Source organism: Simochromis diagramma, unplaced genomic scaffold (assembly GCF_900408965.1).
Source record: "Simochromis diagramma unplaced genomic scaffold, fSimDia1.1 OVJJ01000351.1, whole genome shotgun sequence".
Lineage (NCBI taxonomy): Eukaryota > Metazoa > Chordata > Actinopteri > Cichliformes > Cichlidae > Simochromis > Simochromis diagramma.
The window spans coordinates 291,157-306,254 of record NW_024387179.1 but is presented as its reverse complement, the minus strand read 5'-3'; the positions used below and the strand labels follow the sequence as shown (position 1 = coordinate 306,254).

The window sequence follows — 15,098 nt, the reverse complement described above, 5'->3', positions numbered from 1 at the left end:
CTGGACAACTTTTTCATTCTTTTTTATCATTCTTTTGCTTTTCTTTTATTATTATGTTATATGTATTAATATGTGAAACACTTATTCTTTGTGTTTTTGCTTTGCTCCTGTCAAACTGCTTTAACCTCTGGGGGGTCCTAGAAAAATGCATACACTATTGGGCTTAGAGCCACAAATCGACCACGCCATGAAAAGTGCTATAAAATATCTATATATTAATATTTTTTCCACTTTAAATTAGCCAATCTTTTAGACCTACCCCTCCTTGAAATATTCATATCAAGTTTTAATTACATTTCGCGGATTTTAACCCTTTATATCCCGGGTTCGTCACATGGCCGCACTGTTTTTTTAGCCCCAAAACACAAAGAAATCAAATATTTCCCAAAAGATACAATTCCAAGGCCCGGACTCCCGAGTACCACCAACATTCGGAAGATGGCCCATTATTTGGTTGTAATGACCGTGGAATGGGAAATAGCATTTATAATGGGTTTCAATGGGGCACAAATCGACCACTAGGACCAATAGTGTAAGTTTATCTGTAGCTCAGCCACTGAAGCTAATTTAAGGGAGTCAGACTGGAATTTTGAAATATATGTAACCAGACTTTTTTTTGGAAAAGTTGGCTATATTCCGTTCAACACAGTGCAAATGGCGTGTATACGAACAATGAAAAATGGCACAAATCGACCCAAGACCACCCAGAGGTTAATAAAATCTGCTGCAGTCTAAACTGTGGACGTTCCCTTTTTAACCCTTTGTGAAACAATAAAGGTTTAAATCTCAGTATTCATCTATGTTAGTGTTTAATGGGTCTGATAGGTTGCTTTGGCCTTTCCCAGTAATATCTTCCCTTGCAGTCTGTGGTCCAGGCTTCTAAAACCATCCCAGGTTAACAAGAACTACAATCTAGAGGAGAGCTGCCATAACAGGTGTGACTGATGAGATCTGACCTGCAAGGTTACTCAGGTTTGTTTGTATCAGGACAAGCAGGGAAGACACCTGGACGTCAAAGTAGTTAGAGCTGGGCGAGTGTCCTCACCCACATCGGCTTCACAACTCTGCATCATCTACTGAGTAAGACTCAGAGCATCAGAGATTAGAAGGTCTACAAAGAGCTGAACCAGACTTCCTGTATAAAGGTTTTAGTTCCACAGATCGACAGTGTCAGCACAACTAAAACGTGGAGACTGACCTCAGAGTTTCAATTTGATGTTGTGGATTCTCCAGAAGAACACACAGCTGCTTCACTCCTGAAACCTGAAGCTTGTGGTAGCTCAGGTCCACCTCTCTGGGATACGAAGGGTTGAGCTTCAGCACTGCTTCCAGATAATCACAGCTGATCTCTGACAAATCACAGCGCTCCAATCTGTATAAAGAATGAAAGATGTAAGTTTATTAGACAAAGTGCTTGAAATCATTCAGTGTTTCATCATCTGTTCAGAGCTGAAGAAGGTTCAGAATGTAGAAGTTTAGAAAATGGAAACTCCAAACAGCTGAAGCCAACAGGAAGCAGCTTCAAACAAACACAACAAGAGAAAAAACTCTGAATGTTTCACATTAAAGTCGTACATTTCTAACAAGAAATGCGTGGCTCAGCTGGCTGGAGTGTTCACGCACATCTTCAACCTTTCCCTCTCTCTGTCTGTAGTCCCAGCCTGCTTCAAAATAGCCACCGTCGTCCCTGTACCCAAATCCTCCACCATCTCCTCATTGAACTTCTGGCGACCTGTAGCCCTGACCCCCATTGTAAGCAAATGCTTCGAGAAGCTGGTCAGGGACTTCATCTGCTCTGCACTACCCGACTCACTGGACCCTCTACAGTTCGCATACCGCCACAACAGGTCCACTGATGATGCCATAGCCCTGACACTACATACTGCCCTGTCACACCTGGAGAAGAGAGACACGTATGTGAGAATGCTGTTTGTAGATTACAGCTCAGCATTCAATACCATCGTTCCCTCGAAGCTGGACAGGAAACTGCAGGATCTAGGACTGAGCAGCTCCCTCTGCAGCTGGATCCTTAACTTCCTGTCTGACAGACGCCAAGTGGTCAGACTGGGCAGCATCACCTCATCCCCCGTCACACTGAACACTGGTGCTCCACAGGGGTGTGTACTGAGCCCTCTCCTGTACTCACTCTACACCTACGACTGCACAGCCACTAACAACTCCAACATCATTGTGAAGTTTGCGGACGACACTACAGTGGTGGGTCTTATCACCAACGGTGATGAGACGGCTTACAGGGAGGAGGTCAGCGCCCTGACCCACTGGTGTCAAGACAACCATCTCACCCTCAACGTCGCAAAGACAAAGGAGTTGATAGTGGACTTCCGGAGGTGCAGAGAAGTACACACCCCCATCACCATCAACGGCGCTGCTGTGGAGAGAGTGAGCAGCTTCCGGTTCCTTGGGGTACATCTGGCTGAGGATCTTACGTGGTCAGTACACACAAACAAAACAGTGAAGAAGGCGCAGCAGCGCCTCTTCTTTCTCAGGAGACTGAAAAGATTCGGCATGAGCCCCCGCATCCTCAGGACCTTCTATCACTGTGCCATTGAGAGCATCCTCACTGGATGCATCACCACCTGGTATGGCAACAGCACCGCCTACAACTGCAAAGCTCTCCAGCGAGTAGTGCGGTGCTCTGAACGGATAATTGGAGGTGAGCTTCCCTCCCTCCAAGACATCTACAGGAAGCGCTGCCTGAGGAAAGCGGGGAGGATCATCAAGGACTCCAGTCACCCCAGCCATAAACTGTTCAGACTACTTCCATCAGGAAGGAGGTTCTGCAGCATCCGGTCCCGTACCAGCAGACTGAGAGACAGCTTCTTCCACCAGGCCATCAGACTGCTGAACACGTCATAGACACCTCAGCTTCACTACTGGAACTTCAACATTATGCACTCCACACTGTACAGTAATGCCACTGTTTTGCACATATTCAACTCTGTATATTTTTATATATTTTATTTATTGTTTACTCTATTTAATTTGTAAAATATGTGTACACACACACACACACACACACACACACACGTAGAAAAATATTTAGTATACACATCCAGAAATGCATATACTATTATATATTGTACATATATTTATTAGTTTCAGATGTAGCCATTCTTGTATTTTGCTTGTTTACATTATTGTATTTTGCACAACTCTGTTGCTTGTGAAGCTCGCACACAAGAATTTCACTCACATGTGCTGTACCAATGTACCTGCACATGTGATGTGACAATAAAAGTGATTTGATTTGATTTGAGATTTGAGAGTGTTTTAAAGACAGCGTCACTGATGATCATCTTCTGCCCAGTAAAACTTTGGTTTTCCTCATGTGAGTGTTAATGATGCACAAAGACTGTGAGTGCAAAGAGGGAGCGAGGAGGATGACAGAGAGATGGTACAGGAGCATCAAGAACCCGGCGAGGAAATGAGCAGAAGGACTTTGGAGCCTGTTGGATTGAAGCTTTCACAGAGACGTGTTTGACTGGACACCACCAGGACAGACTTTTAATCCCAGGATTTGGATGAGCTTTCTGTCTTTATGGTCACAAATGATGCTGTAACTCTGTGACTGTCCTGGAACTGTCAGCAGTGTGGTTACGTCCTTTTGACCTGAGTTTCCACAGCTCTTATAACAGCAGTGTACATTCAGACTGAGACACGCTTCAGTCTGTATAGACCTGTTTCTGTAGCTGCCACCATCATTCTACGGTCGTGTCCAAATTCATCGGCTGCATCCTCCTGAGGACCCGGCCTTCGCGGTCTACGTGGGCCGGGTCCTCAGAAGGTCAGGTAGGCCGGAAATAAATGGCTGGGGAAATTGGACGGTCTAGCCTTCTGATTTGCGTCACCGCTGTCTCGGCGGAGTTTAATAAACTCAGCCGTCTGCTCCTTGCTATCTAAAATATAACAGGACACTGGCGTAAATTCTCGACCGTCTCATACTTCTGTTTAATCAGTTTTCTGTTTGACGTTTAGTCAGCTCTGTAAAGACCAAGGAGGAACCCACCCGGGGGATTAATAAAGTTTTATTTTATCTAATCTAATCTAATAACTTTAATCTCAGCCAAACCAATTTACTCACGAACAAACAAAACACTGAGAAAAGCCACTTCCCCTGCCAGTGGCGGACTCCCTCAGGTGTCGGTGCGTTGGTGGTTCTTTGTGTCCGGGGATGGGCGTCCAGGTACACACCGGCTCACTCCTTGGTGGCCGCTTATGGGGGCCTGGAGCCTGGAGCCTGGGGCTCGCTCGGGCCACTTCGGAGGTGGGGTGCCCCCGGCCTCTTGGCCTGGGGCTGGGTCACTCAGGTACAGCTGGCTGCTGGCGGAGCTCACGGGCGCGTCACTACAACCCCCCCTGGCTTCTGCTCCGCGGCTGCTGAGTGAGCCCTCATCTGGGACTCTCCTCAGCTCTTACTGGGACAGTGGCGCGGCTGCCCCTCTGTTGGTCTTCCTTGGTCTCTTGTGTTCTGGGGGCCTCTGGATGTCTGGAGTTTTGATCTCCTCCATACCTGCTTCATACCCTGGAGGATGGGGCTGTGGCCCCCCCACACCCTCTAGCAGATCATTACATGAAGGAACCTTTTAAAAAAAACAAGCGCGTCCATGCTCACAGGTGTACACACGGGTGATCACACCCACAAACTACACCCTTTTTGGCTCCTACCTCAAAGCACACTGTGTTCTGTTGATCTTATGAGCTGCACAATAATGTTTAATATTTAGTATTTACTGTCATATTCCCATATATCATTGTGATGTTGTTTATTCTATTACTCTTGTTCTCTTCTGCTTGTTTTCTTTTTTCTTTCTCAGCAGGTGATCCAGGTGATTGATATATGCATTTTTTTTTTTTTCTGCTCATTCTGTTGGTTTTTGTTTTTTGCCCTTCTCCCCCGTCCCTCTTCTCAGCTGTTTCTCTTTCCCTCTTTCTTTCTCCTCTTCTTTCCTCCAGTCAAGTCTGTCCCGTATTCAGTAAGTGAAAATAAAATAAACAATAAAAGGTGAATCAAATGGACCATTACGGCAAGGCTGGGATGGTCAATTTGGTAAAGTAAATCCATTGGGCATCTTTCTTTGCCTTTAGACAATAATTCTGATGAAAAAGAGCCAAACGGGACAGGCAAAAAAAAAGAAAAAGTTTTATTTTATCTAATCTAATAACTTTAATCTCAGCTAGAGCTGGGCGATAGAACGATAACGATATGTATCGCGATATAACTTTTTCTCGATAGAAAAATTAAACTATGGCGATAGACCTCGCCGCTCTTGTCCTCTTAAAAAAAAAAAAAGAACAGCCAATCCAAATTACGTAGCGCAGAGCTGAACCAATCACAGCCACAGCGTCACGTCACGTGACTTGTTACGTACAGCACAAGTGCCAAGCCGCACATGTGTATTTGTTTGGGAAGCAGCCAGCCACCGTACCGCCCGGGTAATGGAGGAAATGAGTGTGCCGACTAGAAAAATCAACCGAGCGTGACCGAAGGGAAAACAGATGATGGTTGCAATGCCGGAGAGATTGTCGAACGGAAGAGCCATAGAAGTTCCGTAGTGTGAAGGTATTTCGGCTATTTCAAGTCTGACAAAAAACAGAGTAGCGTGCACTGTAAATTGTGCCGAAAGCAAGTCTGGAAATACAATAAACTGGTGCATGCGCTACGTCCACACGTACCCGGGTATTTTTGAAAACGCAGATTTTTCTATGCGTTTGCACCTTTCGTCCACACGTAAACGGCGTTTTTGGTCACTGAAAACGAAGATTTTTGAAAACTCCGTTTTTGCATTTATGTGTGGACCAGAAAAACGGAGAAAACGCAGCGTCAAAGGTGTGCGCATTTTTTGACGTCACACTGTGCGCCACGTTATTGTTTCGGTGAAATGAATTTCTACAATACTGTTAATTCTACTCTCTGCAGTGTTTAAATGCTTACATATACACACAGTTACTGTCCGTCCACACATACGACTCGGTTCTGCTTCTATGCCCCAGCTTTGTTTACTTTTTCCCACCGAGGCTTCTAGACTTCTGATTGGCCAACATTTCTGCACGGTTAGGAATCTAGCTCCACCTGCTGCTTTGCCATGTTCATAGCAGTGTTTTCCTTCATTTCTGCCTTTATGTGTGGACGGGATTATTTTTTAAAACGAAAACGGAAAATCTCCGTTTTCAAAAATACCCGTGTACGTGTGGACGTAGCCTCAGTCTCTGACTGTTTGAAAAGCTAAGCTATACAACAAGGAGAGATTGAGAATTTCCTTTTAGTTCTCAGTTTATTTGATATTGACAAAAGTTAGTCAATTTTGTCTGTTCTTCTGTAAAACTAACTAAGATTTATTTTTAGAATTAATATTTTGTTTATAACTGGAATTGACAATTTAGTCTGTTTTGTTTGTTCTATTTTGAAACTTAAACGCTTTAGCGGCTGCCTTTTGTGTAGTTTGCAATATTTGCCTTTATTTATCTGAAAAAGTCTCGTGTTCCTTAAGTACATCTACCCTGTTGAACTTATTATGGGAAATAAATATTTAAATCAAAACAAGCTGCTGATTATTTCACATTTTACTTGTGAGCAACGGCACATTTAAATCTTACAAATATAGTTATTTGGCTTATATCGTGATAGATATCGTTATCGCCTGAAATGAAAAAAACATATCGTGATATGAAAAAATCTTATATTGCCCAGCTCTAATCTCAGCCAAACCGATTTACTCACGAACAAACAAAACACTGAAAGAAGCCCAACAATAACATTTTTAGGTTGTCTAAGTGACTTATATATCACGTTTAACCCGAGTAGCGAAAGTCCGCGGTGATCTGAAAATGATGTGCCGGGAGTTGTGCCGTTCTCGGCGGCTTCAGTGACCATCGAGCTCCCGGCGAAATATCAAGCTGGTGGGTAGCAGACGTCTCCGAAAACGTCGAAGCACTTTTGCAAATATGCGATATCTTGATAAACCGAGCAGATATTTGATGTTTACACAGCTACTTTCTCGCCTGAAAATATGTTAAAAGTTTATTTTGTGACCCAGAAAGATTAGTATGAGTAATTTTAAAACTTAGTAGTGGCCGCCATTGTTGGAAAATGGAGTTTGGCTGGGCCGTGCTATGAATTCTGGGATATGGTAGGCCACGAAGGACACACCCGACCGATCCTTCAAATTCGGGGAAAAGGAGGACGCATTTGTCGGCTGCATTCGGAGGAGTCTACGAATTTGGACAGCCTTCGACGCGTCGCTGTGACGTAATCGGTCTACAAATGCGGCCTCAGGAGGATGCAGCCCATGAATTTGGACACGACCTACATGTTTGTACATCAGCTTATCAAATCCTGTCTGCTGTCTTCATTTATTGCTCTTCACCTGCTTCACTATCACTGTGTGGGCGGAGCTGCCTGAGCCCCGCCCACACAAACACAGCTCCTCTCTGGAGCAAAACTTCTGCTTCATCTCCGCCTCTTTTCTTCATCCTCCACCTCTCTTTTCTCTTCTTCAGTGTTCTGCAGCCACGGAGCCTCACAGCCGTTAGCACGCCCATACCTGAGCAGCTAGCATTACCCAGCATGCCGTGCAGCAGTGTCAGTTTGTAAATGTGCAAGAATTCCTGCTCCAAACTGTTTCACAGAGTGCTGTGTGCCGTGACCTTTGACCTGCTAAAGACAGTCAGCTGTGGATTATTCATTGTTGTGTCTGATACTTAGAACTGTGAGGAAGAAGCTACACAGTTAATCAGGGTCCCCTCTCTCTGAATCAGGAAAGGTGGGCAGGCCGCGTGTGGGCCGCGGGCCATACGTTGAGTATCACTGTTTGAAATGTGAACATTGTTCTGCTGCAGTCAATGGACTAAACCAGAGAAGAAGAAAACAGACTTTACCATGAAGATCCTCAGTGTGGATCAGTATAATATCAGCCTGATGTCTGCAGTTTAGTGTCAGCACAACTTTCACATCATATTCATCTCAGCACAACTAAAACATGCTGACTGACCTCAGAGTTTCAAATCGACAACGTGGACTCTCCAGGAAACCACACAGATGCTTCACTCCTGGATCCTGCAGGTTGCTGTAGATTCCACTCAGGTCCACCTCTGTGGGATACGAGGGGTTGGACTTCAGTGCTGCTGCCAGATAATCACAGCTGATCTCTGACAAACCACAGTCCTTCAATCTGTATAAAGAATGAAAGATGTAAGTTTATTAGACAAAGTGCTTGAAATCATTCAGTGTTTCATCATCTGTTCAGAGCTGAAGAAGGTTCAGAATGTAGAAGTTTAGAAAATGGAAACTCCAAACAGCTGAAGCCAACAGGAAGCAGCTTCAAACAAACACAACAAGAGAAAAAACTCTGAATGTTTCACATTAAAGTCGAACATTTCTCATAAAAACAGGACAAAGACTTGAAAAAGTCGTGTTTTTCCTTCCAGGAACCACATGGCTTCACTTTTAAAGGTGAAGTGTGAAAGAAATGGACATATTTGAAGTCCAACACCTTTTTCCAGTCACATTATTAAAGCAGACAAACTACAAGCTCATTTTCATTCCAACAAGTCATCTTCTGACCTGGACTAACAACACTGGTCTCTATGTGCAGCTGGCTGTGAGACCAGTGCTCAGGGAGCGTCTACAAAGTGCAACACTGAAAGAACATCACACACTCATTTGCTTCCAGCACTTTCACACAAACATCCACAGTCATCATTCATGTTCCTGCTCCTCTGGATTCACACGGAGCCTCTGCTCATGCCGTTGCCACGGTGAATCGTAGTATGTGGCTCCATAACTCAGACTGAGCATGCTCAGAGCTGATTGGCCTGACTCTGATCAGCTGATCTAGAAGAGGAAACTCTGCTATATGTACATTATTACATCTACACCTGAATCACAACACTCACACAAATATATCAACTGTGTTTAATATTTTGGCACGTAGATCATTTATGTGCTTCAGCTCTTCTTACATTTTACCACCAACTTGTTTCAAAAGGACCAGCTTTTACTTTGAAGGCCAGCTGTCTCTGCTTCCTGTTTGCATTGTTGGATAATGGAACAAGTCGATGCTTCAGTGCTTTGAATTAGGGGTGGGTTTTAATAATCGATTCATCGATTAAAATCGATTCTGGCTTGGATAACGTGATATTGATTCATTAAAATCCTGAATCAATTTTTTAATATTAATTTATTTTGCCTGAAACGCCAGAATCTCAGGTTAAACCTCACAAATTTTCAACAACCACCAAACAGCTGAAACAGTAAATGAGAGCAGGAACACGGATTCTGCACAGAGACGTAAACACAAAGCTCGGACCCGCCGACGCATCAGAATCAGTGAGATGTCGCCTTTCTCACTGACGGCACGGACACGGTCGGAGCTGAAAGCCGACAGCTCCGATTCTGATGTTTCGGCGGGTCGAGCTTTGTGTTTACGTCCTTTTTACGCTGATTCTGAAGCTGTTAGTTTGATCTCTCTCCAAACAATATTGACTGAACCAGCAGCAAAAGAAGATCCAAACTACGCTTCACATAAACATCGTCATGAACTCACTCTGACTTTTGCTGTTTTGCTTCCACCAGGATAAAATCACACGTCATGCACAGCTCTCTCTCTCTCTCTCTCTCTGTACTTCAAGAACAGTTTCCCGTCTAAAAATCTGTTTTCTGCATTATTCGCTTGCTTGTTACGCACAAGTCTACCGTTGTTTACAGGCTGTCGGCCGCTGTTTTTTTCCTTTTACTTGCTTCCGAAAAGAAAACCTAATTTCTGCCGTTCAATACTGAACAAATTTAAACTTTTTAAAATTATGCAAAATTGCAAAACGCTGTGTCTCTAATAAAACCGCTGTAACTTTGCTCTGCTTCACTTCAGCAGCATCAGGTAATGTTCATGTGTTGATTCATGGTTTTCTTTTGTTTTTCATCTACTGCAGAATATTTTTATAAAATCCCAGAACAGGAAAATCACCTTCATGTTTTTCTGTGTTTTATCTTCAGCTACTTTGACACAAAGGCCTCGCTGAATGATGCTCACGATCCTGTTACAGTCTCAAGAGGCAGGTTGCTCACGTTGAAAATATGTAGTCTCCTGACTTTGCAAATCGAGCGCAAAAATTCACCATGAATTCAATAGCACGTCTCATAGAAACAGTCGATTTCAGTCTTGAATGTGTTACACAAAGCAAAGTTTTCACGTTGTTCAGGCAGAATCGAGCGTTGAAGAATGAATTCACACGTCAATAAACATTTTCATCAGCACAAGCAGGACAATGAAAGCAGGAAACTACCCCAAACTGCCATTTCTCATTCTACAACTTCAACAACTGCACATGAATTATACTTCATACACAGACCCACAGTCTCTGATTGCTCTGAAATCTCACTGACAGCCAATAGAAATAAAGAAAAGTCCAGACTGACAGTCTCTGTGGGGTTAGGCAGTGAACTGCTCACGCTGCGTTCAAGTGCATCACAAACTCTTGGAATTGGATCCAACTTTGTGAAGCAGATTTCTTCTCAGCTGCTGTTTTGAACATTTCCTCATGAACTGTATTAAACTCTGTAAATGAACTGAGAACTATTTCTACATTTGAAACTATGGATTCATTTTCCCGTTCACTTCTGTACCTTAGTGTATAAATGAATGTTAGACTGGGCTCCATGGAAACACTTGGACTGGTCTCAGCTGCCTTCTTTCTGTAGTCATTCCAACAGAGTCCTTTCTCTTCTCCAGCTTCTGTTTGAAATCCTCTCACAGAGCCTGAATCCTGCTTTGCTGTCATGTTTGGGCCTGTGTTCGGCTGCTCTGTGTTCCTCTGCTTTAACACAAACCTCACCACAGCAGCTGTGTGGGTCGTCTCTGTAGCAGCCAGATCAGCTTCTGATACATGAACATCGTCACAGCTCCTAATTTCACCTTTATTAGCTTTGACATTCATGTCTTTCTTTTCTCTCTCTCTGGTTCCACACAAGCTCAAAGTCTCTGCAGCCTGAAATATAGAAAAACCACAACAGCTGCAGTCAGTGAACTCACCTCAGAGTCTCCAGTCGACAGTTTGGACTCTCCAGTCCAGCACACAGAAGCTTCACTGCTGAATCCTGCAGCTTGTTCTTACTAATGTCCAGCTCTGTCAGATGGGAGGGGATGGACTTCAGGGCCGAGGCCACAACTTCACAGTGAGTCTCTGAGAGTCCACAGTCAGCCAGTCTGAGATTACAGAAAATATAAAATGTGTTATTATAAAAGCAGAAAGTCTGCATTATAAACACAGACTGAATGTATATGAAGACAAAACAGAGTGAGGTCATAATCTGATGAACATCTGCTCTTCACATCTGTGCTTCAGCTCCTCTTACTGTGTTTGACATGACACAACGATTGAGTCTCTCTCAGACCTGCAGACTTTTAATGAGAATCTTTGTTTGGCTTTAATCTGCAGATGAAGGAGGAAGATGGCGTCACATTTAGGCTTCCATAATGTCCACAGTCTGTCACTGAGATCTGATCCAGAGTCAGAGTGAAGACACACATTTGGACTGTTTCCTGTCTTGAATCCAGAACATTTTGAATGAGCTCAGCTCAGTGAAGAGTTGCAGCTGGAAAGATGATCTCTGTTTGCTACCTGCTGCTGTCAGGTACGACTGTTCACGTCCACACTCAGGAAAAATCTGCTGACTGTCACCAAACGGAGCAGAAATGTCATCACTGGACAATAATGATGAATGAACTCACAGCTGCTGATATCACATCTGATTTCAGGGGAACTAAACTAAAAAGGAACAAATAGAAACAACCATCATGACTCTGTTTGACCTTCAGATCAGAAACTATGGTTCAGAACAGCAGCAGGATTTCAGGCACTGTCACATCCTCAACATCCATATTCCAAATGCTCTTCCTGACAGGACACGCTTTGTTCCCACTCAGGGAGTTTCCATGTGTAGAAATCATTTCTGAATCTCAGTAGACTGGGAGGTTTTTCCATCTCATGAATCTCTTTCCTAACATCAAACTAGATAAATCAAACAAAGGAACTGGAGTCTGTCTAATTTCTGACCCCAGTAAAGCTTGTACTGGGATACCCCGACATACTCTCTCTCCATCTGCTCCCACAGCCTCATATTCACAGCTGGCCCTTCTCTCAGCATCCACACTCAGGGTGGGGGCGGGGTCAACACCAGTCAAAACCATTGCTTTGGCCTTATGGCCATTTTATTAGTGTGCGTTTCTGAGTAACAAGCAGGCCTACGCACAGGTGTTTGGACATGTGTGGACCCGACCTACACTTAAACTTCTTAAATCCTCTGTTTCTGTGTCACCAGCTACACTTTTAATATTCATATATTCACTCCGACATTTTTGGAGAGCGGTCAGAGCTCGTACACTGCAGACAGACATGTCTCCCAGCACACAGCTGACTGTCAACTCTCTGAGATTGGATATGATTCATTTAGATTATATCTGTAAGGTGAAGTTTATCTCGGTGTTTATTTGTTCCTGAGGAAGTCAGCTCGCTCAGATTAAAGTTTAATAACTGAACAATTTTCATGAACCTTAACGCCTCCCTGGAGCATATATGGAACTGAATCAGTCACTTTTCTTTATTTCCTCATGTTCATATGTGACGTACATGTTTTAACCATTAATCTGGAATTAAACTGACATTTAATATATTTTAAGGAGGAAAGAGAAATTTCACCAGAGGATGTTGATGCTGTTCATGGAGACTGAAGACAGAACGATTTATCTGTCTTAATATTTCTGCTGCTCTTTCCTCTGGTGCAAAAATATTTTAACTGTTGGTTTTAATTCAAAATCAATGGTTAAAATGTTAAAATACCAACAAACTTGTGGCGTTAGTGTTGATATTCTGTGAGTTACTTAAAGAGATCACACAGGTACAGGACATATTTTATGTTTAAGTTTATGCATGTTTGTGGTGTGATGTGCATGTAGTGGGCTGTTATGCTGTAAACTGTGTGGATGTGTTTGGGAACAGAAAGATTATTTTACTGCATAAAACGGCGCTGATCAGCTGTTTCTGCCGCTGACACACTCGGCCGGTGAACCACCTGACTCACACAGGCTCTCCTCCTCCACAGTCCTCGTTTATGAAGAGCTTTACAAACACAACATCTTGGCTAACAGCTGGATTCTCCCGTTTCAGTGCCAAACAGCCACTTCCTGCTACAGACAGTAAAGTGGACAGTTTGGCGCTAAACATGTTTTTAAAACTTGAAGCTCTTATTTGTTAAAGCCAGCTTCACAGACAGATCTGTGTCAGTGTTTTAGAGCAGGGCTCAGTGGTGTAAACCAGCCTTTATATGTGTTTCATCTCCATTTTTACATTAAACTGAACCAAAACACTGAAACCTTCACCTGATGTGTCTGTGTAGGTTCTCATCATACAGTCATGGTAATCTAAGGAGCCTGGAAAGAAAAGTGACTTCTTTAAGTTTCTTGAAGACGCTTCATCTCTCGAAACCTCTGCTGATAATCACCCACACCCTTTTTCCACAGCTTGGCTCATGTGATGAGCCACATGATCAATAGTTGTTCAGCGACCCTCTTAAGGGACACTCCCACTAGGATTAAAATCTGGGACTCTCCACTTTTTGCTTTTAGAAGTGAAGAAGCTGAATGTTCGGATTAAACATCTTCAAGAAACTTAAAGCAGTGCACTCGCTTTTCTTTCTAAGCGGCCTTTCTTAGATCACCTGATATAACCTGAGTAAATTATGTCGGGTTTGAAAACTCTGCAGCATGACCCGGGTGTTGCTGGTGGCATCATGAGCTTAGACCCCTCAGTCAGCTCGGTCTGAAGTCATCGCAGCACTAACAGGCACAAATAGGCTCTAACGTGACAAACTGACCCGACATTTAAAGAGTGCCCACTACAGTCTCAGCTAAAACATATTAAAATGTTAGACACCAAGGACGGTACACTGGACTCCACTTCAGTGCAAAAGAATAAAACAAAGTAAATCCATCCACCCATCCAATCTCCTCTGCCTGTGCTTATCATCAATAAAAACAAGAAAACAGAAAATCATAGAAACAGTCATCTTTGTTATTGCATCATCACACATCAGTTCCCAGTAACTAGTCAGAATGAGACGTTGTTTTCATCTTTCTCACACTCATCTCACTCCCCGGTCACAACAGGTGGTGACTTTAACAGGTGTTACAACCTGGCTCAAAGCTGCAAAAGAGGGTGGAGACTGAAAACAGAGACTGGTTTCATTTTGAAGTACTTAATAACCTCGGCTAAAGATGACACCAGACAGCGTGACAGGGTCTGACAACGAGTGGTGTCGTCGTCCTAGCCCACCTCGGCAGTTATTCACACGCCATGACCAAAAACTCCTGCAGTGTCACAGCAGATAGAGGAGGAGTCACAGAGGAGCGTAACAGCTGTGACAGATGCAACAGGAGGACGAGCTCCAACAGTAAACACACTGAAGACAGGAAAGCAGTCACAAGTGATGTTGGTCCTGTTTTTATCTCCACTAAAACCTCTCTAACGTCACATGTAACAGAACACAGACACGTCTGATTATCAGGGACCACGACCCACATCTTTGCCTCACTATGTTTATACGAAGAGACTGAAAATAATGATTCTCCCAACACATCACCAACACTTTTATGGCAAACAGATAATAGTGAGTGACAAGAGGTGAACTGTTTCATATGCAGTTATCAGGGTAAACACATTTAAACCAAAGACACTGGAAGAGTAAAGGAAAGGAACTGAAGGTGACAATTCAAGAAGCTCAACAGAGCTCAAATGTAACAGGATCAAGATTCCCTGTTAAAATATACTATACTAATAATAGTGTATAGTATAATAGTATACTATACTAATAATAGTGTATAGTATACTATTGTACTATACACTGTTATTAGTATAGTAGTATACTTGTCACACAGTGGAAATTTGTGTTTTTATGTTTTATCAATCTGTGTATTGGTACATAGTGTTGATTTTATTTGCATGATTTTATTGTGATATTTATATTGCATGTTTGTTTATTGATATTTATATTGCATGGTTTTATCCTCATACTCATATTATGTGTGTTA

The 15,098-nt window shown here is 43.1% G+C and overlaps 1 protein-coding gene across 20 annotated transcripts in view; it reads right to left on the bottom strand.

The window, feature by feature from the left end:
• The window catches only part of LOC120745008 (NACHT, LRR and PYD domains-containing protein 12-like), a 108,476-nt gene that overhangs the window by 62,812 nt on the left and 30,566 nt on the right, over window positions 1-15,098 (bottom strand). For 15 of the 20 annotated variants that reach the window (XM_040049613.1, XM_040049614.1, XM_040049609.1 and 12 more), the window contains 3 exons: window positions 11,046-11,219; window positions 8,010-8,189; window positions 1,199-1,372 (listed from right to left, as the gene is read on the bottom strand). In XM_040049613.1, coding sequence (XP_039905547.1) covers window positions 1,199-1,372; window positions 8,010-8,189; window positions 11,046-11,219 — 528 coding nt within the window. Of the gene's footprint in view, window positions 1-1,198; window positions 1,373-8,009; window positions 8,190-11,045; window positions 11,220-15,098 lie in introns of those variants that run through there. The other 5 variants (XM_040049620.1, XM_040049622.1, XM_040049617.1 and 2 more) reach the window with 4 other exon arrangements.